General features: G+C 43.0%; 1 protein-coding gene across 2 annotated transcripts in view; it reads right to left on the reverse strand.

Moving 5' to 3' along the window:
- Positions 1–26,258, reverse strand: part of SMG7 (SMG7 nonsense mediated mRNA decay factor) — a 62,058-nt gene that overhangs the window by 24,289 nt on the left and 11,511 nt on the right. For both annotated transcript variants that reach the window (XM_083621363.1, XM_083621362.1), the window contains exons 2-13: positions 21,855–21,886; positions 20,397–20,514; positions 19,832–19,964; positions 18,838–19,009; positions 18,484–18,555; positions 17,601–17,751; positions 14,668–14,803; positions 12,816–12,978; positions 11,084–11,240; positions 6,283–6,353; positions 2,588–2,648; positions 1,137–1,256 (exon numbers count right to left, since the gene is read on the reverse strand). In XM_083621363.1, coding sequence (XP_083477489.1) covers positions 1,137–1,256; positions 2,588–2,648; positions 6,283–6,353; positions 11,084–11,240; positions 12,816–12,978; positions 14,668–14,803; positions 17,601–17,751; positions 18,484–18,555; positions 18,838–19,009; positions 19,832–19,964; positions 20,397–20,514; positions 21,855–21,886 — 1,386 coding nt within the window. The remainder of the gene's footprint in view (positions 1–1,136; positions 1,257–2,587; positions 2,649–6,282; positions 6,354–11,083; positions 11,241–12,815; positions 12,979–14,667; positions 14,804–17,600; positions 17,752–18,483; positions 18,556–18,837; positions 19,010–19,831; positions 19,965–20,396; positions 20,515–21,854; positions 21,887–26,258) is intronic.

Genomic DNA, 26,258 nt, shown 5'->3' on the forward strand with positions numbered 1-26,258 from the left:
TTGAGGTGACACAAAGGGAGAGATGAGCAAGCAGTTTGTACTCTTAGTGAGTTAGCCTAAGAAGGAAGCTTTTAAAGCAGCCAGGGAGACCCCACCTCACCCACTTTGGCCTATTGATGCAAGGAGGCTCCTTTGACCAGAGAGGTGGTGGAATATTGGCTAAATCCTTCAGGTTACCACCTCAAGTTCAAATGTGGGTTGAGTTCCAACATTTGTGATTAGGAAAACTGTACTATACCACTTCAATTCAGTTTTCAAACTTGCAACAGAGCAATGAAGCCACTCCTCACACCGTTACTGCTAACATTGTTGGCCTGCTCTGCGACAACTAACAGGAAGACGCCCATCATTACAATACTTCAATGTGGTTCCCAGGTCCTTTCAAATGCAACAGGCTAATAAAAATTTAGCGACTGGGGGAGACAAATGATAATTTCATGGACTTATTTGCGTGGCCAGGAGTATTTTGGGGATTGATGAAGACTCAAGGAATCTCATCCAATTTTAATGCTCAAGCCTGTGTCACTGTTCCCACCCCACCCTCAAACTTAATTTTCCTAACCCTCCACAAAACAGAGAAAAGATGAGTGAGGTTAAATCAAGTCTAAAAAACTTAATACAGAGCACAAAACTTCAGTTTTCACCTTGGAGAAAAAGCATTTAAAATGTATAGCAAAAAGTCAACAATGAAACTAGCCTAGGTCAGAGAGGACCTAGCCTACAATTCTCTGACCAATCAACCCCAAGCTAGATGGAGTAACACTCTGATTCAGCACCATTAATCCAGGTCTGCCACTTCTGTGTGCATGAAAGTTATGCAGATTACATTACTGACTTCAAATTAAAACATATAACTTAAGTTCTGCCCTACTGATTCAATGTAGATTTCCAGCACTGTATTAAGTGCCAAGCAAGCTGCCCACACCTTTAAAAATTGATGTGTTTAAAATTATGTACATTTTTTGTAACTACCATGTTGCCACACATTCCTTAAACTGTGTTAAAAATAGTGTCAGACTGCACATCTTCATTTAAGCTCCAATAATGTTCAACTCATGTCAATAGCAACAAGCAGCAGCAGAGAAGAATATGATGCACAGAAGAGTGATGGGTGATGCCAGCAGCTGTGCAGATACCTTGGCTGGTTGTCAGCAATCCATTTGCCTGTGAAGATCAGACGCTGTTGCCGTATTCGCCGGTGCTGCCCTTCTTTGTCTCCTGAAATCCCCTGATGGCCTTTCGAGAAATCCAAGTTCCTAGTTGTTGCCATAAACAAAGAACAGAAGTCGGATTGAAATGGAAAGGCAGGCACAAGGAGATGTATGCAAGACCAAACTAAGTTGGTGGAGCTTAAATGAGACTTCTGATAGATTTATTTTCAGTCTGTATACCAACCTGAGGAGGTTAGAATGCTATTTAAAGGTAGTTTGTGACAGTGTTTCACAGATAAATATCAACACAATATGTTTCAATGTTTCACAGCAAAGGGCAAAATCTCCAGCTATATATAAAACCTTGTCTCTTCTTTTAAGATTGCAAGTCTGTTGGAGTAGGAGCCTGTGAAATCTGTCCTTTGTAAAGGATCATGTATACAGATGGCGCTAGAGAAACAAACAAAACAATTCACTTCCCTTAAAAAGGTAAGATCCCTTACACCCAATTCCTAAATCTGTTTACTTCCAGGTGGGTAAGCTTAGCATTGCAGTATAAAGGCCTGGCCAGATGTTACCATCCCCCAGAGGGCGATGGTAACACAAGGGCAGATCAGGAGTGGACTTTGGGTCCTTGTATTTCTTATCCCTCAATTAACTAGAGAAATCTGGTGTTTACTTGAACACAGACTATTCCTGGTACTGCACTGCAGAATAGAAATCACCCCAAGTTCACTTGGTACTTCCTCCTATTGTGACAGGAGCAAGGGAGAGTGCACGATCCCAATATTTGCTTCTAACCTGCCCTTAGAAAACTCTGAGGGCAAATAAGTGTCTGAAAGCCCCCAGCGTCTGAGCTGGCAACAGAGAGGGCCAGATTTGCCCCAAAGGCCACCAATTGTTAACCCCCACTTTTCAGTTAACTTTCAGACTCTTGTCGCATCAAAGTTCCAGTGTCTCATCCTTGTTCCTGTCCTCCATGTCTTCTCCATGCTAACAATAAATATCAAAACATGAAAATACACGAGACAGGATTTTGGAATTTTTCCTAAGATATAATCCAAAATAAAAAGCTGTCATGCATGCATTTTAATGCACACTTGGATATCTCAAGCTATTATAGTGACTCTCCTAGACTAATGATAATAATGCCTTTATTGTCAATGTACAACCTGTGTACAATGAAACTAACCGATCCTCCCCCCCCCCTTCCCCACAAACACTCACGCAGGGGAGACCTGCAGCTATTGAAGTGATTGTGGGAACTGCATTGCCAAACCAAAGTCTCTGTTGGGCTGGAAGAGAGGTATCTTTCTATGACAAATGGAATCACACTGCCTAAATTCTCCTCCCTTTCTCACATTTGCTTCCAAACAGCAAGATTATCAATGTAACCCGTCACAAACAAAAAGTTGCAACCTCCAGCTGTGACTCACCTGAAAGAGGGTCTCAAAGCTAAGAATCCCTGCAGCTCAAACTCTTCTGGGAGAGGGGTGGCTAGTGAACAATCAGAGAAAAAAGAAGAATAACTATACAGGACTGCATTCCTCACCAGGTCTAACCCCTATTAAATTAGGATCCAACACAGTGAAAGTCAAGCACTTTCAAGTCTCATGAATTTCTATTGAAGAGAATCACAGAATCATAGAAACACAGAGTGCAACCCTTTACAATGCATTCTCAGATAAATGGAATATATAAAAATGCTAAACTTTGCTAGGATTGTACCCTCATATTTTGGCCTCAGTTAAAGTTTAGTATAAGATGAATGTGGTTATTAGTTATTAATTGATATACTATTTAATGCTGGAGTAGTCTTCCAAAAGCAGTTTACAAAAGAATAAAAATAAAGATACACAAAGCCGTTAACGTTGCTAATATACACACTATAACAGAAATGTTAAAGCAATACAACAAGTAAGAGAGTTAAGTCAAGAAAATTGTTTATTTGTTGCAATTTTAGCCAACAGGTTGAAAAAAGTTTTAAGTGAGTCAGTCTATAGCGACCAAGAAGGTTTTCCACCAGGTTGACAAAGGAAAGACAACATAAGAAATGTAATTAATTTAATTGAGTACCCAGAAGTAAAAAATGAAAAACAAGCAGCTTTACTTTTCTTGGATGCTGAGAAAGCTTTTGATAATATCTCTTGGTCATTTATGATCAAAGTGTTAGAGACGATGGAGATAGGTAATAATTTCTCAGCAGGAATTAAAGCAATTTATCCCGATCAATGCAAAGAAATAGAGGAAAACAATAAAATGGGAAAAACCAGAGATCTGTTCAAGAAAATTAGAGATATGAAAGGAACATTTTGTGCAAAGATTACCATAATAAAGAACAAAAGTGGTAAGGACTTAACAGAAGCAGAAGACATCAAGAAGAGGTGGCAAGAATACACAGAGGAATTATACCAGAAAGATATGGATGTCTCATACACCCCAGGTAGTGTGGTTGCTGTCCTTGAGCCAGACCTTGAGTGAAGTCAAATGGGCCTTACAAATCACTGCTAATAACAAGGCCAGTAGAAGTGATGACATCCCAGCTGAACTATTTAAAATTTTAAAAGATGGTGCTGTTAAGGGGCTACACTCAATATGCCAGCAAGTTTGGAAAACTCAGCAGTGGCCAGAGGATTGGAGAAGATCAGTCTACATCCCAATCCCAAAGAAGGGCAGTGCCAAAGAATGCTCCAACTACCGCACAATTGCACTCATTTCACACGCTAGCAAGGTTATGCTTAAAATTCTACAAGGCAGGCTTAAGCAGTATGTGGACCGAGAACTCCCAGAAGTGCAAGCTGGATTTAGAAGAGGCAGAGGAACCAGAGACCAAATTGCAAACATGCGCTGGATTATGGAGAAAGCTAGAGAGTTCCAGAAAGACATCTACTTCTGCTTCATTGACTATGCAAAAGCCTTTGACTGTGTCAACCACAGCAAACTATGGCAAGTTCTTAAAGAAATGGGAGTGCTTGATCACCTCATCTGTCTCCTGAGAAATCTCTATGTGGGACAAGAAGCTACAGTTAGAACAGGATATGGAACAAATGATTGGTTCAAAATTGGGAAAGGAGTACGACAAGGCTGTATATTGTCTCCCTGCTTATTTAACCTTTATGCAGAATTCATCATGCGAAAGACTGGATTGGATGAATCACAAGCCGGAATTAAGATTGCCGGAAGAAACTGTTAGCATATAGTTCTGTTCCACCTTAAAAGGGAACAGGCATGACTGTTGTGTGTCACATGCCTGTTTACTTCCAGCACAGGCTTGCTGGGAACTTCCGTTTGTATATTGCTTTTGGGTTGCTGCTGTTGTGCTTGGACACAAAGGGAAGCAGACATGTTTTTCCTTTGTTCCTGAACTATGCTGAATAAATAATGCTTACACATGACTCTGTCTGCCTCTTCCACTGTGAGAAGATTTATTCACTCTGCTGATAAGAGCATGCCGAGTCTCTAAACGTATCTGAGGCTCGTGTCGCTGATTGATGCTGTACTGGAGATCGCCCGGCTACTAGCCAGGGCTGGAGCCAGCTGGGGGCCTGCCTGATGCCCCCATTTCCCCGGCAGTATCCCAACAGAAATATCAACAACCTCTGATATGCAGATGACACAACTTTGATAGCAGAAACTGAGGAGGAATTAAAGAACCTCTTAATAAGGTTGAAAAAAGAGACAGCAAAATATGGTCTGAAGCTCAACATCAAAAAAACGAAGATCATGGCCACTGGTCCCATCACCTCCTGGCAAATAGAAGGGGAAGAAATGGAGGCAGTGAGAGATTTTACTTTCCAGGGCTCCATGATCACTGCAGATGGTGACAGCAGTCACGAAATTAAGAGACACCTGCTCCTTGGGGAGAAAAGCGATGACAAACCTAGACAGCATCTTAAAAAGCAGAGACATCTCCTTGCTGACAAAGGTCCATATAGTTAAAGCTATGGTTTTCTGAGTAGTGATGTATGGAAGTGAAAGCTGGACCATAAAGAAGGCTGATCGCCGAAGAATTGATGCCTTTGAATTATGGTGCTGAAGGAGACTCTTGAGAGTCCCATGGACTGCAAGAAGATCAAACCAATCCATTCTGAAGGAAATCAGCCCTGAGTGCTCACTGGAAGGACAGATCCTGAAGCTGAGGCTCCAATCTTTTGGCCACCTCATGAGAAGAGAAGACTCCCTGGAAAAGACCCTGATGTTGGGAAAGATGGAGGGCACAAGGAGAAGGGGGCGACAGAGGACGAGATGGTTGGATAGTGTTCTCGAAGCTACCAGCGTGAGTTTGACCAAACTTCAGGAGGCAGCGGAAAACAGAGTGCCTGGCGTGCTCTGGTCCATGGGGTCATGAAGAGTCGGACACAACTAAACAAAAACAATACTGATCAATCTGCACGGGTTTCAAAATATATAGAGATAAAACAAAAATGTTAGTTAAAAGCATGGATGAGCAGTCAAAAAAGACCCTAGAAAAGATACGCCTAAAAATAGGTTAAAAAGTAAAATATATGGGGATTTGGCTGACAGTGAGGTATCTCAATTTATTTCAAGATAATTATATTAAACTATGGAAAGAGATCAAGAAAGAATTGGAGATTTGGGGTTGGATGAAGCTTTCACTGTTGGGCAGAATATCAACCATTAAAATGAACGTACTACCTAAGGTGCTGTTTTTACTCTAATCAATTATTATTATTTTTAAAAAAAGAAAATTGTGTGTGTAATCAGGGGCATCTTCAAAAGACTGTAGAATGTCAATACAGATTCTATAGCACCAGTGCTACCAGTGAATAAACCTACCTCTGCATTACCACAAGCTGATAATTTATTTCAACATTTATTTCAATTATTTGCACACTGATCAACCACAGTTGTCTAAGCAGTGTACATCAGGCTGCAATCATCAGGCTATGGACAAATAAGACAGAATCAAATAATTGTAGAGTTGGAAGGTGCCTCAAGGATCATCTATTTCCAACCCCTGCAATGTAGGAATCCCAGCTACAGCATCCATGACAGGTGGCCATCCAACCTCTGCTTAAAAACCTCCAAGGAAAGGGAGTTCACAGCCTCCCTAGGGAGACTGTTCTTGGTCTTATTTACCAACACAGTAATTTAAACCTGAATACCTTACCATTAGGGCAGGAGAGGTCTTCTTCGTGAGGCTGAAAACTATTTAGCAGGGAAATCAGCCAAGGCCAAATACTGCAAGGCAAGAAGAGCAATTTTAAATTTGTGTAATATGCCAATGGTTGCTTTCACAGCTCTCCCACTCCTTCCTTTGATACACTTCCCTCTGTGCCTGAACAGCCTCTGCTACCTCCACTTCCGGTCTATCAGGTCTTCTCCAAATCCATATTTTATCTGCAATACCCACAGTGCCCTTGTTGTTACATATTACATCTCCTCTTACTAAGAACAGCCTTTGCAAATTTCCTTTTCTGGATTGTGCCAGCTCACTATTTGCCCTAAACATTAACACACTAGTAGAATCCTATGGAATGCCCAAACACTGGCAACCACATGGAACCCTTGAACAAAAACAACCAAAGACTGTTACATGCAGGTGTCAAGTGGAAGAATTCTGTTTTACAGGGCTGAATGAAATGTAATTGCTGCCAGACCTCATGATTGTACATAATGTAGCATCTTGTAATGGGAAGGCTTTGTGACTCTCTTTTGCAGAATATCAATTTGACTTTGGAAGGTTTATAGCTTTGTTTACTTGCAAGTTACACAGTCAAAAAGTACTGAAAGTTGTTTCAAAAGCCAGGTTTAATGAAGATCCTGTTGGAAGCAAGATGTGGACAGCATCAACCCAATTGAGTTTGTTCTTGTTTCATTTAAGAATATGACTAGTAATGTATAGTTAGTCATGTCACAAATTATGCAGACACATACCTCTGCTTGCCATTGCTCCCCGACAACTGTATGATGCATGTATCTACAAACATGCACTGCATTCACATTCTACATTTTAAGGTATACACCTAAATATTTTAACTATGTAGCCCTGGCACCTATGTTGATGGCATTTTGACATCAATCATTTACTTTCCTAAGCTTTTAAAACTCTTGATTGTTTTAGTTTGGTCATTGCTTTATAATGCTGATTTGGAATGGCTAAGTTTGTGGTTGTATCTTTTAATCTTGTTATTTTATCTTTAACTTTGCAAAGCATGTCCCGAACCTCATGTTTACAAAGCATACTGCACCCTCAGAGCGGGATGAAGAGTGAACCTGAAGGATAAGGCCTTCCAGAATTCTCCACACTGCATGTGGGCACTAGTGGAAATGGCAGTGGGGTAGGGCATCCAATACTTGTGCGCACACATGGGAAATTCTAAAACAGTTGTTCTCAGAAAACTCAGAGATTTCAGGTTAATTAATGTATGAAACTCTACTGTTTGTACTGGTGGATGCAGGAAGCGATGGGCTAGGAGCAGAGGGCTGGAAGGAGGAGGCGCCAATCCCATTGCTTCCTTCAGTGACATTAAAATATTACAACTGGATGCACAGTGGCATCCAAATTTTGCACATGGCAAAATTGGGGAGGCCACTTCACCAAATATCCTCCAGAGAAGGACTGAAATTCTACAACAGTTCAGGGGGCACTTGAAAAGAAAATAATCGAACGTTTGTCAGAAATTGCCTTTAAGTAGTGTTTAAATGGGACGCGGGTGGCACTGTGGGTTAAACCACAGAGCCTAGGACTTGCCGATCAGAAGGTCGGCGGTTCGAATCCCCGCGACAGGGTGAGCTCCCATTGCTCGGTCCCAGCTCCTGCCAACCTAGCAGTTCAAAAGCACGTCAAAGTGCAAGTAGATAAATAGGTACCGCTCTGGCGGGAAGGTAAACGGCGTTTCTGTGCGCTGCTCTGGTTCGCCAGAAGTGGCTTAGTTATGCTGGCCACATGACCCGGAAGCTGTACGCCGGCTCCCTTGGCCAATAAAGCGAGATGAGTGCCACAACCCCAGAGTCGGTCACGACTGGACCTAATGGTCAGGGGTCCCTTTACCTTTAGCGTTTAAATGATCATTAACAGCCAGTCAGAATGTGGAAAGCAAGGGCCATGCCTGTCTTATCTCCCCATCATACAGTCTAAAATGCTATAGCTTCAGGATTATGTTTCTGAACAAATCCAATTCTAATTCCAATTTTAAAATACGGCAGGCTAGATGATTCAAAATTATGCACATTTACAAAAAAGGGGGGGTGGGGAGGGGAGGGTTACTTTAGGAGTAACTGTAGGTTCAGCTGTTAGCATTAGCATGGATAGTCTTGGGAAGCAGTGGAGAGATGAGCACTACAGCTTCCACTAACACTTCTGAAGCAGAAGTAGCATGACAATTAGCTTGCAACCAGGAGCAGAAACCCTGGTTTTATTTTCTATCCTCTCCCTTTATACTTTTGTATCTACTTTACCTGCTTTTCTCACAACCTTCAAGAGTCACGGTGAACTTCCCCTACTGAGTAAGGCTACATACCCTTCTGCAACACATTATAATCTAGCCATCAAAATTTCCCTTTAAACTTCCATCTGTACATATTAAGTACTACCACCAGTGCTGAAACACACACACTCAGAGTAAAACAAATCAAACGTAATTGCTGTAATTGAGGAAGCCAGCTTATTAGGAAACATCCAGAGTGTAAACAAAGTATGTAATTTGTGCTTTATATAGAACGTAAAGTGTGGTGCACCACAAGATGTCACCTACAGTGATGCATGCTCTTCAGGTCAGGTTTCAGAACCACATAGTGGAATAAGCAGTGTTGATTAAGGTGCTATCACCCAGTCTTTAGCAAATTGCTGCCCCACCGCCCCCAGCTGTATCTATTTAATAAGCATCTCCTTGAATGAGTACAGCCAGCCAGAATATCCTCAAAAAGACTACACAATTGCCAACAACTTCTGGACCAGGGGATGATTATTATAGCACATATATCAAGTACAGGAAGTCTCCCACACTGGCACAAGGCATAGTGGATGTGCCTCTAGATATTTAGAGTCGATTACAGTGGGGAAGAATCACAACTGCCCACCTTAATTATTGGGAATGCACTCACAGATAAGCGTATAACATTGCCATTGGAGCTATGTACAAGGGCAGTTGTTTCCCATATTTATGGACCCTAACAAGGGGCAGTTGGGGCTCATCATCCTGGGAAGGTAGCCCCTCTAGGAGATGGAACACACTGATCCTAAAACTATCCTGCCTTGTGAGGTATCTTCAGGCTATCCAGAGTGGAGTCCCTAAGACAGTTGGATGTTTCCGTTTCTTGTGAGGCTGAAAGGGGGATCTTGTCATCTGAGCAGCCCAGGACCTCCATACACACTGGTCAGGCTTGCTCCCTGGGGAGGTCACTTCAGTGCTGTAAACACAGCAGTTTGACTTCACCCCCAGAGGCGCACTCCATTCTCTCTCTCGAAAGAGACAGATGCCAACAACATCCTAACAACTGCATGCTTTAAGCCTAAGAATACAGGACCTTATGTGAACAGGCCTCAGCCCAAGGTTACATTTAATGTGAAAATATTTAGCACAGGTGTGGAAACCAAACAAACACACACACTGGGTAGGTCTAACGTGATGTAGGCTTTACATACTTGTCAGAGAATAAGCCGTAAACATTTAAGATGAAGGCATAACAATGTCCCAACCTGTTGAAGCTAAGCAGGTCTGCTGAGCACCAGGATGGGAAATTGCTGGGAAACACTATTTAAACCAAACTGAATGCCATCATGGAACGAAGGTGGCATATAAGTCAAACAACTACTCCTGCACACATATGACAGCCACCATCTCCATTCAGGGAGAGCAAGTGCCACATTGGTGGCTGGAAATTCTGACTCGGGAAAACACTTTAGAAAACTACTTTCCCAGCCTAGGTCAAACTCACAGTATCACTCAGGCAAGTAATCACTGTAGTGGCTGCCTAGAATAAATAACATATTTTAGGAGAGAGGTATAGAAAAACAGTGAGTATTGAAGAACCTTGGAAGCAAGTGGAAGAATGTATCCTGCTTCTGGAACTGATTGGGTTATTTATCCTGCTGGAACAGGATAAATTTATCTGTGCTGCTGGGTCCAAAACACATTGCTAGCAAATGGGTAGGACGCTGGAGACCATGGGTGGGGATGCTTCTGAAAAGCAGGTAAGATTCAGGGAGCAGTTAGCTTACACAGAACTGAAGGTTGCAGTGATCCCCACCCTTACTGACAACTTCTGTTATAGGCCCAGTTAGCACTCGGAAGCAGTTACAGAGGAAGTAAGGTAAAGGTAAAGGGACCCCTGACCATTTGGTCCAGTCGTGGCTGACTCTGGGGTTGCGACGCTCAGCTCGCTTTATTGGCTGAGGGAGCCGGCGCACAGCTTCCGGGTCATGTGGCCAGCATTCTGGTGGACCAGATCAGCGCACAGAAACGCCTTTTACCTTCCCGCAGGAGCGGTACCTATTTATCTACTTGCACTTTGATGTGCTTTCGAACTGCTAGGTTGGCAGGAGCAGGGACTGAACAACGGGCGCTCACCCCGTCATGGGGATTCGAACCGCCGACCTTCTGATCGGCAAGTCCTAGGCTCTGTGGTTTAACTCACAGCACCACCCGCGTCCCTACAAAGGAAATAAGTTTCTACTATAAATCTATGTATTCATTGGCTCAGTAATCCTTACCACCACCCTGAAATGTTTTGCAGATATTGCAGATACAGGGTTGCAAGCAAAATGTGGTGGCTTGCCTAGGACCACTGGAGAATGTTTACAGCAGAGACAAGACTTGTACCAGGGACTTCCAGTTCAAAACTCATGTCAGTTTGCTATACTAGCACCTATTCAAATGTCCAACTTCTATCACAAATTCTTCATTGGTACACCATTTCATCCAAATGACAAATAGGGGGGGAAACACCCATGAAAACACAAGACTCACTATTGTCTTTCATCAACCACAGCTTCCTGAAATACGCTGGGTCTAAGTTTCAGCCAGTCCATTGAGACTTTAAGTGCAGGAAGGGGATAGGAACCCCAAGACTCTTCCTGGTAATCATTCTGGAGAGGACACTTGCACAGGATTCCAAGAAAAGACACTGGAAGAAAAGATATATGCTCTCATGATGATCAGCAAGCATTATACATTTGGTTATGCTTTGCTACTTTATCCAACCCCAGTTCTCAAGGGGCAGAGTTGGATTAGGTTTCCCTGTGAAAAACACTTTAAAAAGACAATATGCAGGCAGTAGATAGCAAAAAATTAGGTCCTCATCAACAGAAGGCAAAGATGACTGCAGAAATGTTTCAGACATATAGCATTTAGTGGGTTACAGTCCTTTCAATCACTAGTTAATACCATACAGTGGTACTTCGGGTTACAGACGCTTCAGGTTACAGACTCTACTAACCCAGAAATAGTACCTCAGGATAAGAACTTTGCTTCAGGATGAGAACAGAAATTGTGCTCCGGCGGCACGGCAGCAGCAGGAGGCCCGATTAGCTAAAGTGGTACCTCAGGTTAAGAACAGTTTCAGGTTAAGAACGGACCTCCGGAACGAATTAAGTTCTTAACCCGAGGTACCACTGTACAATGTGGTTTCAATTTACTTTTTACCAAGTACACCATACAGGTTACAGGGGGAGGGGTTATTGGTTTGTTTTTTGTTCTTGTTTTTATTATGTATTTTTTGTTTTTATCTTGTATCTTATATTTGTATGCTGTGAACCGCCCTGAGATGTACAGATGAAGTACGGTATACAGTGGTACCTCGGGTTAAGTACTTAATTCGTTCCGGAGGTCCGTTCTTAACCTAAAACTGTTCTTAACCTGAAGCACCACCTTAGCTAATGGGGCCTCCTGCTGCTGCTGCACCGCTGGAGCACGATTTCTGTTCTCATCCTGAAGCAAAGTTCTTAACCCGAGGTACTATTTCTGGGTTAGCGGAGTCTGTAACCTGAAGCGTCTGTAACCTGAGGTACCACTGTACAAATAACTAATAATAATAATGTTACAAACCAAACTTTAATTTATCAAAAGCTGGACAGCAGCTATTGCCGCTGTGTTGTAGAGTTATACGTGTGCAACCCAGTATATGTGGCACCTGGGAAGAACTTGCGTCTACAAGCTGATTTCATGGGTACACAGTTAGACTATAACACACTGATTTGGACATGAATACATTTAAGTATTAGCAAGAGAGCTATGGACAGCTGATGGGTGTTCTGATACTGTTTCATTCAGGATCCCCACTAAGCTAGGGCAGGGATGGGCAGACTTCAGGTTGTGTGATCACCCTATTTCTCTTCCTAACAGGCAAAGGAGGTGGGGGAGGTGTTAAGAGTTGTTGATGCTATTCCAGCCACCACAGAAGCAGCTCAGAAACAGTTAACATCACTAGGAGCAACAAGATGCTTCTAATTTACTATTTCCCATCCTGTCCCATCAAACAATAACTATTTGAATCACCTGGCTGGACAGTTACCTTGCAAGCGCAGCATCTCCTCCTCCTCCTCGTGTGGCTCAAGAGAAATTGACTAGTCGTCAACAAGTGAACTAACCTAGAATCTCATATCTAGTTTCCAGCAGACTTGAATATGAAACAATCATCCTTAAAGCCTTGCAGCACAACAGGATAGGTTTTGCTCCAAGATCTGTCAGCTTTAGTACTTACTGAATAGAGCCAGCAACTGTGTCCAGCAGAGCTGTTCATCCTGACTGTAACTGTGCTGCTCAGTCTCATTGCTAAAGTCTCGTAAGTGATGCAACTGAAACAGGTTGATGACGGTAATGTGGACTAACTGCTGAGAATTAAAGGTTTGTTGGAACAGCAGCCTCTGTAACAAAAAAGGAAGAACATACACCTCAGAATGGGACAATGCATATAGGAACAGGCTTGACTGTTGGTGAGTAAGGACACTGACTATAGGTGTAGCCTTGCCCTAATGGTGTCTTTTGAGGCACCTCTTTGCTTTTTCTCACAGAAGTGTATGGCTGCCACATGCTTTTATGGGAGGAGCACTGTGCAAAAAGGGCGAAACCTGCTGCCTGGTGCCTACCTCTGGGTGGTCTTCAGACAGGAATCAACACAGGTGGATGCAATATATATCTGAGCAGTGCAGGGAATTATTTTATTCCCTGGCTCCCTAATTCCTTGCAATGTATGAATCTCCCTTCCACTCACACCCTTAACAGTTGCAACAATGGGCATGTTGCTAGTTTCTGATGTTTCACACTTATGGAGAAAGTGGCAATCCACTTTCTCCTGCTGACAGATGATACTAGGGATGAGGGAACCTTTACCACTCCAGGACCACATTGGCTACTCCTGGACTATAGGTACTACTCCCATCATTCATGACTACTTGCTCTGCAGGCTGATAGGAGTCCAACAACACCTAAGGGCCAAAGATGTTCTGTCCCTGGTCTGGACATGCGGAAATGTCAGGCTCATCTAGCTCAACTCTTTGCTCCATATTTAACAGCTTTGCCTGGGGTCTGGAGAACAGAGGTGCATGCATGAGATAGCAAGCCAGACTAATTGCCACGGTGCACTTTCAGGCTAGGACTTCAAATTCCAGCTGGAATAATCACTGCTGTAATTGTCACACTTATGCAGACTGTTCTCCTGTGTGCAAGTACGGTAGAATTGCAGAGCTTTTCCTAGTATCTAGCCCAGGCTGGACAAAGCACTGCTGCCGCATTAATGCACTTAGACCATGAATTCAACATGTGGAAATGGCATTTTGTTATCGATTCGATCTGTACTTCACTCGCCTTCCAAGCTGCATAGGGGCAACCATCATAAACCTTACCACAAAGTCTCAATGTGTGACCTAGTACTCCTGCATGCACTTCAATTTTGAATACAAAAGCATTTTTTCCCTTGGGCTTGTGTGCTTGATATTTATAATTATTGCTCTTGAAGTTTAATAATAGTCTTTCTACAAGAAACCTGTATTCAAGGCAACGTGCACTACCACAACAAAACAGAACCCTAAGCACTTTTAACACTAATAAAAAGCTAAGAAGAAAGAACCAGTAGGCCAGACCCAAAATCAGGAGGGGGAGTACAATTTCAGTTCAATCAGCCAATGGGAGGAAAAAAATACAAGAAAGAATTAGTCTTTCACTTATGATTTCTTACTACTGATAGACACTCCATAAGTGGGACACTCCACAAGGCTCATGGTTCAAGCCCTTATTAATCTTATTTCAGTCACAAAAGAACATGGATCAATGCATTCTTACCAGATTTTTAAGAAGCATGGGGTGGGCAATAAATAAAAGGAGCATCTGTGTTCCTTCAGAGCAAGGGAACAAAGTACCAGTCCCCACACAAGCTGCTGGATAGCTCAGTTGGTGGAGCATGAGACTCTTAATCTCTGGGTTGTGGGTTCAAGCCCCACCTTGGGCAAAAGATTCCTGCATTGCAGGGGGCTGGACTAGATGACCCTCGTGGTTCCTGCCAACTGTATAGTTCTATGATTCAGCATGAAAAGCAGGGCACATCTTGTGAAACCAACCTTGAACTGCTCCTCTAATTTCTCACGGAGAGGGTTCAATTTCTCCAAGTTCTTACTCAGATACACATGGCCATGGAATTTTATAAATGCCTTAATGAAATCAGACACTCCCCATTGAGTCTTCACCTCATCACGACTGCAATTAAGGAGATAAAAAACACACGTATTTTAGTCTTTGTAAAGCTAACCCTGGCACAAAAACAAATGCATACTGCTGACTAGCACCCTCTTTTAAGAAAGTTGGCGTCTTTGAAACAGGAGAGGCTGTAGCTGTGATTGATAGTTTTTCCCAAGACAACCGCACTGAAGATAAAAAGCAGTATTAACATTTAGAAACTCTCAAATTAAAAGAATTCAATCATTTGTGTAGACCACAGACAGCCACTCTTTGTAACCTGAGGGCATGCTGTGTTCTCCAGACAACAATCCAGAAGCAGTAATAATAAAAGTTGCCTCCATCCAGCAGAAAACACTTCACTGTTGGGAATTAACCACTCCAGCAGGCATTTTAAGGTAGCATTTGGTTTACTGTAAGCCGCCCAGTGTGGCTGGGGAAACCCGGCCAGATGGGCAGGGTATAAATAATAAAATTGTTGTTGTTTGTTCCATTTTCTGTGGATTGTTTTTATGTACATCACTTGGAAATGCAAGTAAGTAGGTGGAAATATATTCATATAGACAAGTTTGTACATTTACCAATCTTCCTATAGACATAAAAATATAAAGCTGTCATTGTGCCATCCCCTTTTGAGGATTTGGAGTGTTACATCACAATCCTGGATTTGCATGAAGTCAGGGTAGTGGAGGGGAAGCAAAAGATAAGGCAGGTTTTAAAATGGCAGCAGAGGTTTGGATAAAGCAAGACCCTGAGAATATAGGAGGGGCATGAAGGAGCTGTGGGGATATACCCTTCCACCCAAATATTCCATAGTACCTTCCCACACATTTTTCACTCCTGGTATCATGTGTTGTCTTCATACATGAAGTTCCAGATTCAATGAAGTAATTTAGAAGCTATAGCTTGTGCCCCAAAGAGGTCACTTTGGTGCGGCTAACACACCAAAAACAATGTGGGAGCAAGCAGTTACAAGTTACTGGTCTCCGCAGCTACAAAAGACGCTGTGATTCTCCCGCAGTCTGACTTCACCCCTGGAAGTGCACTCCATTGTCCCTCAAGACAGATGAATGCCAACATCAGCTGAACTTAACCTTCTCTAAATGAACAATCTAATATTCTAGTAATCTTAAGGATACAGTGACATATGCCAGTATTGTGTGCATGCATGAAGGAGGCTGCACAGAAGGGAACAGGAAGAGGTACGTGCGCGCACACACACGGGGGGGGCAGCACAATATGAGGGAGAAGACAAAAAAATGGGGTGATCTCTGTAAGGAAGACATGAAAAAAGGAGTGTGGAGGGAAAATGTGAGAAAGAGGGTACAAAGGGGGCTTGAAATAAATGAGTAGGGGCAATGAAAGCAGGGGCATGAAAGGGCCTGAAGAACAGGATGGGGTGGTGGCTTCATAACTTGGTGGAAGGTGAAAATGGTGCTTAGTGGTTGCATTGTGTACGGGGGAGAAAGATGCAGGAAGTTACTATGGGGGTGGTTTGTGCACAATGGAATTGCACAAAAGAAAGGGGAGGAAGGGTGGACATGGGGGAGAAAGTGGCTGCTGCAGAATAAAATAGAGAAGTGGCTTCAGCAATGGAGTTAGGAAGGTGAAAAGCAAGCTCCCAGTCACCAGTCCAGCTGGCGCATTCTGGATTAGTTGTAGTTTCTGAGTCACTTTCAAAGGTAGCCCCACACAGAGTGCACTGCAGTACTCCAAGCAGGAGATAACCAGAGCATATACCACTCTGGAGAGACAAAGCACAGGCAAGCAGGTCTCAGCTGGCGTACCAGATGGAGCTGGTAGACAGCCACCCTAGACACAAAATTAACCTGCAACTCCAAGGACAGCTGCAAGCCAAAATGACCCCCAGGCTATGGACCTGGTCCTTCAATAACAGTGACCCCCATTCAGGACGGGAGAGTCCTCCACATCTGACCCCCGGAAACAGTACTTCTGTCTTGTCGGGATTCAACCTCAATCCGTTAACCACCATCCATCCTCCAACCACCTCCAGACACTCACACAGGATGTTCTTAATCTTCACTGGTTCCAATTTAAACGAGAGGTCCAGCTGGGATTCATCTGCGTACTGGTGAGCACCCAGCCCAAACTCCCTGATTATCTCTCCAGCGGCTTCATATAGATCAGACATGTCCAACTTTCAAGAGACTGAGATCTACTCCCACTATTAAAAAACTGGCAGTGATCTACCAAAGTGGCTGAGTGTTGTTTTTTTTACGGAGTCAAAGTTGTTGAGGATTTTTAGGAGGTCTATGGTGGTATCAAAAGCTGTTGAGAAATCCAGAACCAGGGAACAGCTTTCACCTCTGTCCCCAGCCCATGGGAGATCACTGGCCAGCACAACCAAGGTGGTTTCAGTCACATGATAAAGAACTCTGGCAAGTTTGAGAGGAGTCTGGGGTGGGGGCACTGGCGGCAGAGCTTGTATGCACTCCTGCAACTTTATTTTTAACCACTGTGTGTTCAGGCAAATACTTGTAGCCCATTTTGCAAAAACGTAAGTATACTGACATAACAAAACCTTGCCCTGTCTGTAACTAATTTGTGTGAAAATTCAATGGCACTGTCATATCAAATTTACAACCACAGGGGCAGAATAAATGTTTTGTTGCTACTATTAACCTGTAGGAGGCACAGAGGAAAAGAAATTACTTACTTCTAACATGATGTTCTTTGAGAACTACTTATAAAAGACACATATGTAAGTATTGCAGCATCTTGGAGAAAAGGTTTATATTGTAGCAATAGCCTGAAGCTTACAAATGGTATCTCACTACCTAGAAAATATTAGCCTTACCTTTCCAGTGCTTTAGAAAGTGCTTTTTGTAGGTTAGTAGAGGCAGCTGGGAAAGGGAACTTCACAGCAATGCTTCTGCAGTAGTAGAAAATTGTGGTCAGGTGATCTCCTTTGGAGGATGCTAAAATAGCCAGCTGATTGTAAGGCTGACCTAAAGTTTTTTTTTAAGGGAAGAAAAGTTTCTGATAAAGTAAAGGACTCACTCTGTAAGTACAACCCAGTTATTTTACCATATTCTAGGCAGCAGCTACTATTGGAGTAACAGTTTTTGACCATGGTCAATAATAAGCAGGTCAGTCCTAATGTAGTAATGAGGATTGCTTCAAAAACTGGCTTGCTAACATTCCTGTTATAACTTACTGAAGCAAAGGGACATGTAGTTAGCAGGTTGTGCCACGGGACACATCTCCAGCTGCAACACAAGTTTTTTTCTGATTCAAGAAAGGGTTCACTTAGGGGGTGGAGGAACAGAAAGGAAGAGCCTGAGCAGGGGACTGGACATGTCTGGAAGCAATGGAATGGCAGAGCTTTCCTGAAGAGGGAGGAAATATGTAGGTGGTTTTAATAGATAATAAAATATAATTAAACTATTTAATGGAAGCCACTATGGAGATCCCTCTGGACTAAACACAGAGAAAAATTGAAAGAATGATAATGAAATAAATATCCAGTTGATATGAGGTATGAACATTTTAGCTCTGTTATCTATTGCCAATCCCATAGAATTAATGTGGTATGTGGACATCCTTCTTCCATAGGGTTCAGTGTTGAAGTAGAGTATGAAGATGGAAACTAAGCTCCACAGAACCAGTGGGATTATGCTGCAAACAACTGATCAAGAATTGGCAAACTCGCTCACACAGACTGCATTCCATAAACTCACCATTGGATGGGACAAGCTGAGCTGCATGCCTGTAGTAAGACTCAGCCTGGCTGGTCTGATTTCTGTAGCGAGCTGAAAAATCAAGAAGAATTGCTGAAACAGAACATTCCACACTACTAGTCAATGTGCTACACCCCGCCGTTTCGTAAAATAAATAGGTTTTGTGGACTATTATTGTACATAGTGCTGGACTAGGAGCCTTGGTTTACTCCAACCTGGCAGGTGCTCCTATTCTCTCCTTCCAATTACATATTGCTATTAATACTTGACATAAACTCTATTTTTCACTGTCACTGCACAGCTTATGTATACCTTCCTCCTGCAGATTCTACTGTTCGTGTTCATGGTACTCACCAATGTCTCCAAGGTGGACAAGGCAGTGCTGGCATATATATGAGCAGGAGCTAGATTGTGGCTTCACAATGGCGCTGGTGTGCGTCTGTTTATTGCTGATAATTCCCAGTTGGGATGACTTCACACGACAGGGCAAATCTACATTAAACACTGTGCACAGCTCCTGCAGTAGCTAAAATTAGAAACAAATCAATTTTAATAGTTATAGCAAAACTAGCAACCAGATAGAAAAGCCTGAAGGAATTGGTCAACTTTGAGTGTTATCCTTAAGCCCACCTTCACTTCTATATAAGATTTAGAAGTTCATGAAAATCTAAAGGACACAGAGGTCATGTTGTATCATTCTAAACTCATTTCACCTCTCCTCAGCTAATATTAGGGGAAAGGCCTTATGTCAGTGGCTAAACACATGCTTTGAATGCAGAAGGTCTGATTCAATTCATGGCATTTCCAGTTAAATGACTCTCTGACTGCAGGGCTGAGGCAGACCTTGAAGAGCTGCAAGCAGTTATGAGGAGACAATGTCAAACAAGGCAGACCAATAGTCTAACTCAGTATCAGTTATGTCCATAGGGTACCTAATGTTTCTACAAAAGAGAGATATTGCAAAAGCAAAATGGAATATACATGCATGTAAGAACGAAAGGCAAGTGCTTCTGGATTGGACCAAAGGCCAGCATCCTGTTTTGCAGCAGCTAGCCAGGTGCCTATGGGAAGACTCAAGCAGCCCTCTCCCACTGCTGTTCCACAGCAACTGAATTTTAAGATGGATGCCTCTGAAACTGTGGGGTCACATACAACCATCATGACTAAGCACCAACTGACAGCTTGGTCGATTTGTCTATTCCCCTTTTAAGGGTGTTTAGGTTGGCAGTTTTTACCACATCTTGCGGGGGCAAATTTGCGGGGGCAAGAAACATACAAAACCTATTTGGTGCCATGGAAGTTATGCCATTTCCATGCCCCATGCTCATAGTGCAATCCCTCAACTCACCTGTGTGTAGAAGCCACTAGCTGCCTCTAAGAACAGAGAGAGGTTAGCCTGAACTTCACTCCGATTTGGATTTGATCGGTTTTTTGCTTGACCCTGTAGAGTTGTGATCTGATTCTTAAAGGCATGATTCCACCTACAGGAAGAAAGAGAAGTTTAGTGTCCAATGTGGGACACTCTGCAGGCCTCACTCTTTACAACCCTGCCTCCTATTCAATAAAACAGCTTCACATGTAAACAGTTCATCCAAATAACAATACATACTTTTAGCTCAATACTATATTACACATTTGTCCCATGTTACTACCAGCCACATGTAATATAAAAAATGAAATAAAATAATCACTGAATTATTTATGGTTTATGTCAAACCACATTTCCAGTCAAACTTCACCTTCTCAAAATAATTTCCCAAGTGATACCTTGAAAGTTCTGTTAAGAGCAGTTAAACTTTTTAAGCTGACATACTCAAAGATAAAAGAATATCTTCTGAATATGCCATTAATTCTGCCCAAAATTTCAGGGATCTCTTTGACAAACAGTATATGCCCAAGTTTAAGATACTTACAGATCTTGTTCCACTTTTTTGTCCAATGCATACTCCAAATCTGTTACCAGCATTTTCTGGTATAAGTCCTGCAAAGCCTGTCTGGATGTCCAGGCCTCAGCTGGACCCAGCTTTGAATCTGAGTAGTAAGAAGATTTAGATTTAGATAAATTTATTGTCATTGTCCGTATATACACAGTATACACAACAACGAAAATCAAACACCCCCCCAAAGACCGGGTTCACATACACATTTACACGTATCTCCAACACTCTCATCCTATTCAGACATAATCTATAAAACATAACATAATCCAGAATATAACATAACCTATTTAAAGGCATAACATAACCTAAAACCTATCTCATTCCTTCCTACTCCCTGCTTGCTATTTCTTGCAACTGGCCCTGAGATCATTATTTAGTGCAATCAGAGCTCTTGGATAGAAACTATTCAGAAGGCGTGTGGTTCGTGTTTTCATTGTCCTATATCTTCTGCCCGAAGGCAACAGTTCAAAGAAGTTGTGAGCAGGATGGGTGGGATCTCTCAGGATATTGTGTGACTTCTTCAAAGTGCGAGACGTGAAGATCTCATCCAGGGTTGGTAGTTGGAGCCCAATAACATTCTGGGCAATTTTAATTATTCTCTGTAAAGCTTTTTTATCCGTTTCGGAGCTGCTCCCATACCACGTTAATACACTATAGGTTAAGACACTCTCGATGGTACTGTGATAATAGGACAGAAGTAGGTGCTGAGATAGATTCTAGAGAAGATCAAGGTTTTATTATTATAGCACAACAACTGCATTTTCCTTGCCATTTCCTCAAAAGAGGATTCACCAAGATACAACACTTTCCTTTCTACATCAGCAAAGGCTGCAGCTGAAAACACCCTGTAATGCAAGATTTTGGTCTGAAACTTCTCAGGGTGAAGGAAATGTGGAAAGTGTATTAATTTGCCAGTGTATTAATTTGCTTACTCTGCAATAATGATGGCACATTATCCTAGCTCTGAATTTCTTGAACACTATTTTGCAAGTTATGCTAGTACATCTCTTGTGTTTTGGGTGCAGAAAAGGGGGCAGATATCAAAGTTGTCAGAAACATTGTCAGAAGTAGAGGGCACACATTAAAAGGAAAAACACAGTTTACTGATCCTAGTTCATGTATTTTACAGTCATACCTTGGGTTGAAGTAGCTTCGGGTTGAGCATTTTCAGGTTGCGCTCTGCAGTGACCCGGAAGTAATGGAATGCGTTACTTCCGGGTTTCGCTGCTCGCGCATGCGCAGATGCTCAAAATGACATCACACGCATGTGCAGAAGCGGCAAATTGCGACCCACGCAGACGCGGGTTGCGTTCGCTTCAGGATGCAAACAGGGCTCTGGAACGGGTCCCATTCGCATCCAGAGGTAGCAATTGCGGAAAGCAGACCACCCAAGTTTCTGGCTGATTTGAAATGAAAAACAAAGCTCATTACCCGTCATGTCAGCCTTCAGGACTTCTGCCTGCCTGCAAATGAAATACAAAATAATAATTGTCAGAACCAGAAAGGGCTGATGAAAGTAAAAATCCAGCACATTCACATCTTAGGTGCCCCATTTTTATGGGCACAGTACAACCGATCTGAATTTCAATCTGGAAGACTCAAGGGTGTCAAAAAAGAATTTCCTATAACACATTAAGTGGGAGTAATTAGATGCTCAGCATCACATATCCAAAATTATCATTAGAAGAGGATGCATTTAACCATCTTACTGAGATACCAAACAAGGGAAAAGTAGTGATTCTCTCGCTCAAAAACAGAAAAGGAAGCCCACACTATAATATTTCCTCTCGGTCAGGTTTAGTGACTTTGACATTTACTTCTATCCTATTAAATGGCCCCTGAACACATGATTTGTAATGCTGAAACTATATATTCAGCAAGACTCTTACCACCCCACTCCCCATGCCACCCCTCAAAAAGTATTACCATAATGCAGAACCAAAATACTGAACTCATTTCAGTTCTGTTGAGAGACTTTGCATTGGAATAGGCATATGTAAACTGCCAAAAATATTGAAAAAATAAATTTCAAAGGTTTTTGGTCCAGGTAATGGACAATGGTATTAACCTTCAAAAGGAGTGGCAGAGAAAGGGGGTGGGCCGGGCCAGGTGCCATCTTGAGGGGGGTGACGGCTGAACGCACCTGCTCCCGGTCCCCCAAAGAAAGATGCTGCTTTCTTTCTGCCACGCTCCTTCCGCCACTGGTTGCCCTGGCGGGAAAGGAGAAGCGGGGCAGGGTGGGGGGGGCTGAGGGTGGGGAGAGGTCAGCGTGAGCCCGAACCTCCAGGACACCGACCCTGGAGCCCAGCCTCTGCCTCCTCCTCTCCTCCTCAGGGAGCCCGGCTGTGCGCGTGTCACCTTGAACCGGGAATGCATTCAGAAGATTCCCTGGTTTTCAAGGAGTGGAATTGGCGGGGTGGGGAGAAGCCTCAAGGGGTCCATTACCCCCATGGTGTATATAACAGCTATAACTGTTTACATTGTGTTACTTTGGTATTTCATAACATTTATCTTATTGTAACTAGTATTTAAGACGGTTCTGCAGTAAAACTTTGAAACTCGTTCTTCCAGTGAAGAAAATTCATTTCTACACAAGATCCAGATGAGGGATTCCTCTGAACTCCAACAATCAGATATCTTGGAATCCATAAAGAGGCACAAACCCCAGAGCTTATCATCCCATTTCTTAGTGTTTAAACAACTTTCGTTCTTTCTAAAAATGCCCCTTAAACAAATGGTGCATTTCAAAACGAAGCTTCTCTCTCACCCGCCGCTCCCCCCCCCCCCCCCGGGCGTCTTTCTCCTTCATTTCCTTCTAGCACAAGCTTCTCTAGGCATTTGTTTCAGTTTCTTTGCAATTCAGTTTCCTTTCGCCTGCCTGGCAGCAAGGAGTCCTGTCCCCAGAAAAGAGAGAAGTGGGGGTGTGAGAGGCCCCAATCCTGGCACAGTGTCATGTGAAAAGGGGCTTTTAAAAAGAAGTCACACGCCATGCAAGCATCAAAGAAGGCGTTTCGCCCCTCATGGTGAGAGGAGCCCCCATCACCCTTTGAGAGACAGGCGGTTACTCCCAGCAGCCCTGCAGGGTAGGCCTCCTTAGGGCCTTTGAAGTTTGGCTTTGGGTGGGGAGTGGGGGGGGCATACCAGCAAAGATAAGCGAGGCAGAAAGGATGGGCGGACCGAAGGCAGCAGAGGCAACTTTTTCACTCACCCCCCCCCCAAAAAACCCCTATGGGGTGTTGGGGCCTGGGACTGTGGTCTGTATATGCTCAGAGGCATGCCTTCCCTGCATAGAATTCCAGTTACAGAGCTATGAAAAGAGCTCTCCTGTGGGGAGAAAGTGTGGCCTGCACTGCAGGGTTGCTATGAGCCCCCTTACCCCCCCCCCCCACCTCTCAGCCACATGCACCAAGCTGCCTTGGGGCAAAATGAGAGTGGCTGTTGTAAACCCTTCTCAGCCACGATCCTCCTCCAAGCCGCAATAGAGCATAATAATACAAGTGGTCTACACAACAGCGTTGTTTTATGTTACTCCCTCAGGCAGCCCACTGTGCAGTATAGAAAGCAGACTACATGGCAGGGCTGCTGTAGTCCACTGTCACCCTCTGCACCTTAAAAAAAAAGTTGAATAAAGAAATACAAAATAAAAGGCAACTTAGAAAGAAAAGCAGGGTTTGATTTGATTTAATATTTGTATTTCGCTTGTCCAAAAACAAATGTTGAGCTCAAAGTGTTTCACAATAATCACAAACAGCATTATTGCAATCTCTAACATAAAACACAGCATCATATAAATATAAATAAGACAAACAATGACAAATTCATTTTTAAAAAAATTATACAATGCAATAAAGTCACAATACTGTCCTCCCTTTGGTGCTGCCTTTTTGTTTGCAGCGGGGGTAAACACGACAGCCAGTTGCCCAGCTGGTCCAGTTTCACAGGTGGGGAAAACTGAGGCTGCTCAGAGCCTGCCACTCTTTCCCCAGGCAACCTGTGATGGCTCTGGCCAAGAGCCTCCCTGCAGCCCTGGCCTCTGGCTCCTGCTCCCCCTCCACTCTGGTCTTGAGCCCCACCAGCCTCCCTGGTCCCCTCTGCTTCTTCCTCATCTCCCAATGATTTCAGTTTCCTCCAGAGATTCTATTTGGTGCTGATGTTTTAAGAACGCTTTTCAAAAAATCAACAGACCAGTATAATCCAAGAAGCAGTCCCCAGTCTGGGGCCAGCATTCAAAACTCTCATTGTTCTAGGCGCATTTTGCAACAGGGAATTTCATTAGCGCAAGCAGTTTCTGAGCTCTGGGCGCAGTACTGCGCCTAAGATTTCAGATTTAAACTGCAGAGTGGAAGGAAAGGAGGACCTTTTTCCGCCTCCCCACTTCCAGCCACTCTCTGAAGACTGGAGAAGAGACCCTCTTAAGAATATCAGGGGGGTGGGCAGGGGAAGGACTAAACCATATGAAAAATGAACATAGTATTTTAGCTGCAGTTCATTCATTTTCAGCTTTGTATTCTTGTTATAAAAAAGTACGCCTAGACATTCTGTTGTTGCGCCCATAACCTAGGTTTAAGGTGCCATTTAGCTCCTAGTTTCCATATCTGACGTGCCTCTGCTCAGAAGGTCCTGGGAAGCTCCTTAAGACAGAGCAAGACTGAAGCAGATTCCTCTTTTCCCAGCTGGGTTTTGCTCTTTTGCTCTTCTGCCCCCCTACTTTAGCACCTAAAGCAGCCTCGTCTCCCTGCCTAACAGGAAGGCCAGCCCTTTCTCTCTTTCTTTGGCCTTCGCTATATCACAGGCCTAGATGCATAGCAAACGTTTTCAGGGAGCAGAGGCAGGAAGAGAAAGACTGGCAGCAGAATCAGAAAGGGCATCAGGTTGAGATCGGCAAAGCTCTCTGGCTTAGCCATCTTGTCAATTGAAAACAAAGTAGCAAAAGGAATTGATGATGTGATTTCAAAATTTGCAGAGAACAAAGTTAGGAAAAAACGGTTTTAAGTGCTTATGCTCACAATGTTTAGTAAATAAATCCGAAAATTACACTTTCCACTGTGAGTATCTTATTTTTCCTTCTTTTAAGAATTTCAGTGTGGGGGGGGGGGGGAACAAGAAATTTTCCGCACCAGGTACCATCTGACCTTGCTATGCCACTGTTCAAAAGTACTACATAATATTACATTTCGGAACTCCCCTCATATTGACATCAAGCAGGCACCTTTGCTGTAATCTGTTCAGCACCTGCTTAAAACATTTTTGTTTAGGCAAGCCTATCCAGACATGTAGAAGTTAAATGCGTTTAATCTCTTTTTAGCTATTGTTCATTTTAATAATCTTGTTGATGCTTTTAAATACCTGCTTCTGTTTTTAATGGGAAATTTAATGTTTAGTATTTTTGCAAACAGCTTAGAGGTTGCTGTTTCTCTATAATCAAGCGGTATATAAATTTTGTTAAATAAATTAATAAATAGATCCTATGGATTGATTGAGCCTATTATGCTTCCCATCTTTATTCACATACATGAAGTTTGCCCATCCTGCTAAACCACAACATGAATAAGCCAGAACACTATTCACCAACCCCCTTTCCCTTCCCTGCCCTATGGGAGGAGTTCTGCTTTATCAAAATCCCATTCTCATCCCCTTCATTTACTGTAACAATAAATGAGCTATGGAGTGATGACAACTTTTTCTTGCACAGATCCTGACAACTGCAAGTACCACCTCCTTAAACTTCACCATATCTAGGAAACTAGATCACCAAGTCCCAACACCCCTTCCCCTTTCAGCTGCTCCCCATGTCTGCTTTGCCAATTTTGAAAGGAATGCTAAGTGTACCCGATA

The sequence above is a fragment of the Podarcis filfolensis genome (genome assembly GCF_964270895.1).
Source record: "Podarcis filfolensis genome assembly, chromosome: 6".
Classification (NCBI taxonomy): domain Eukaryota; kingdom Metazoa; phylum Chordata; class Lepidosauria; order Squamata; family Lacertidae; genus Podarcis; species Podarcis filfolensis.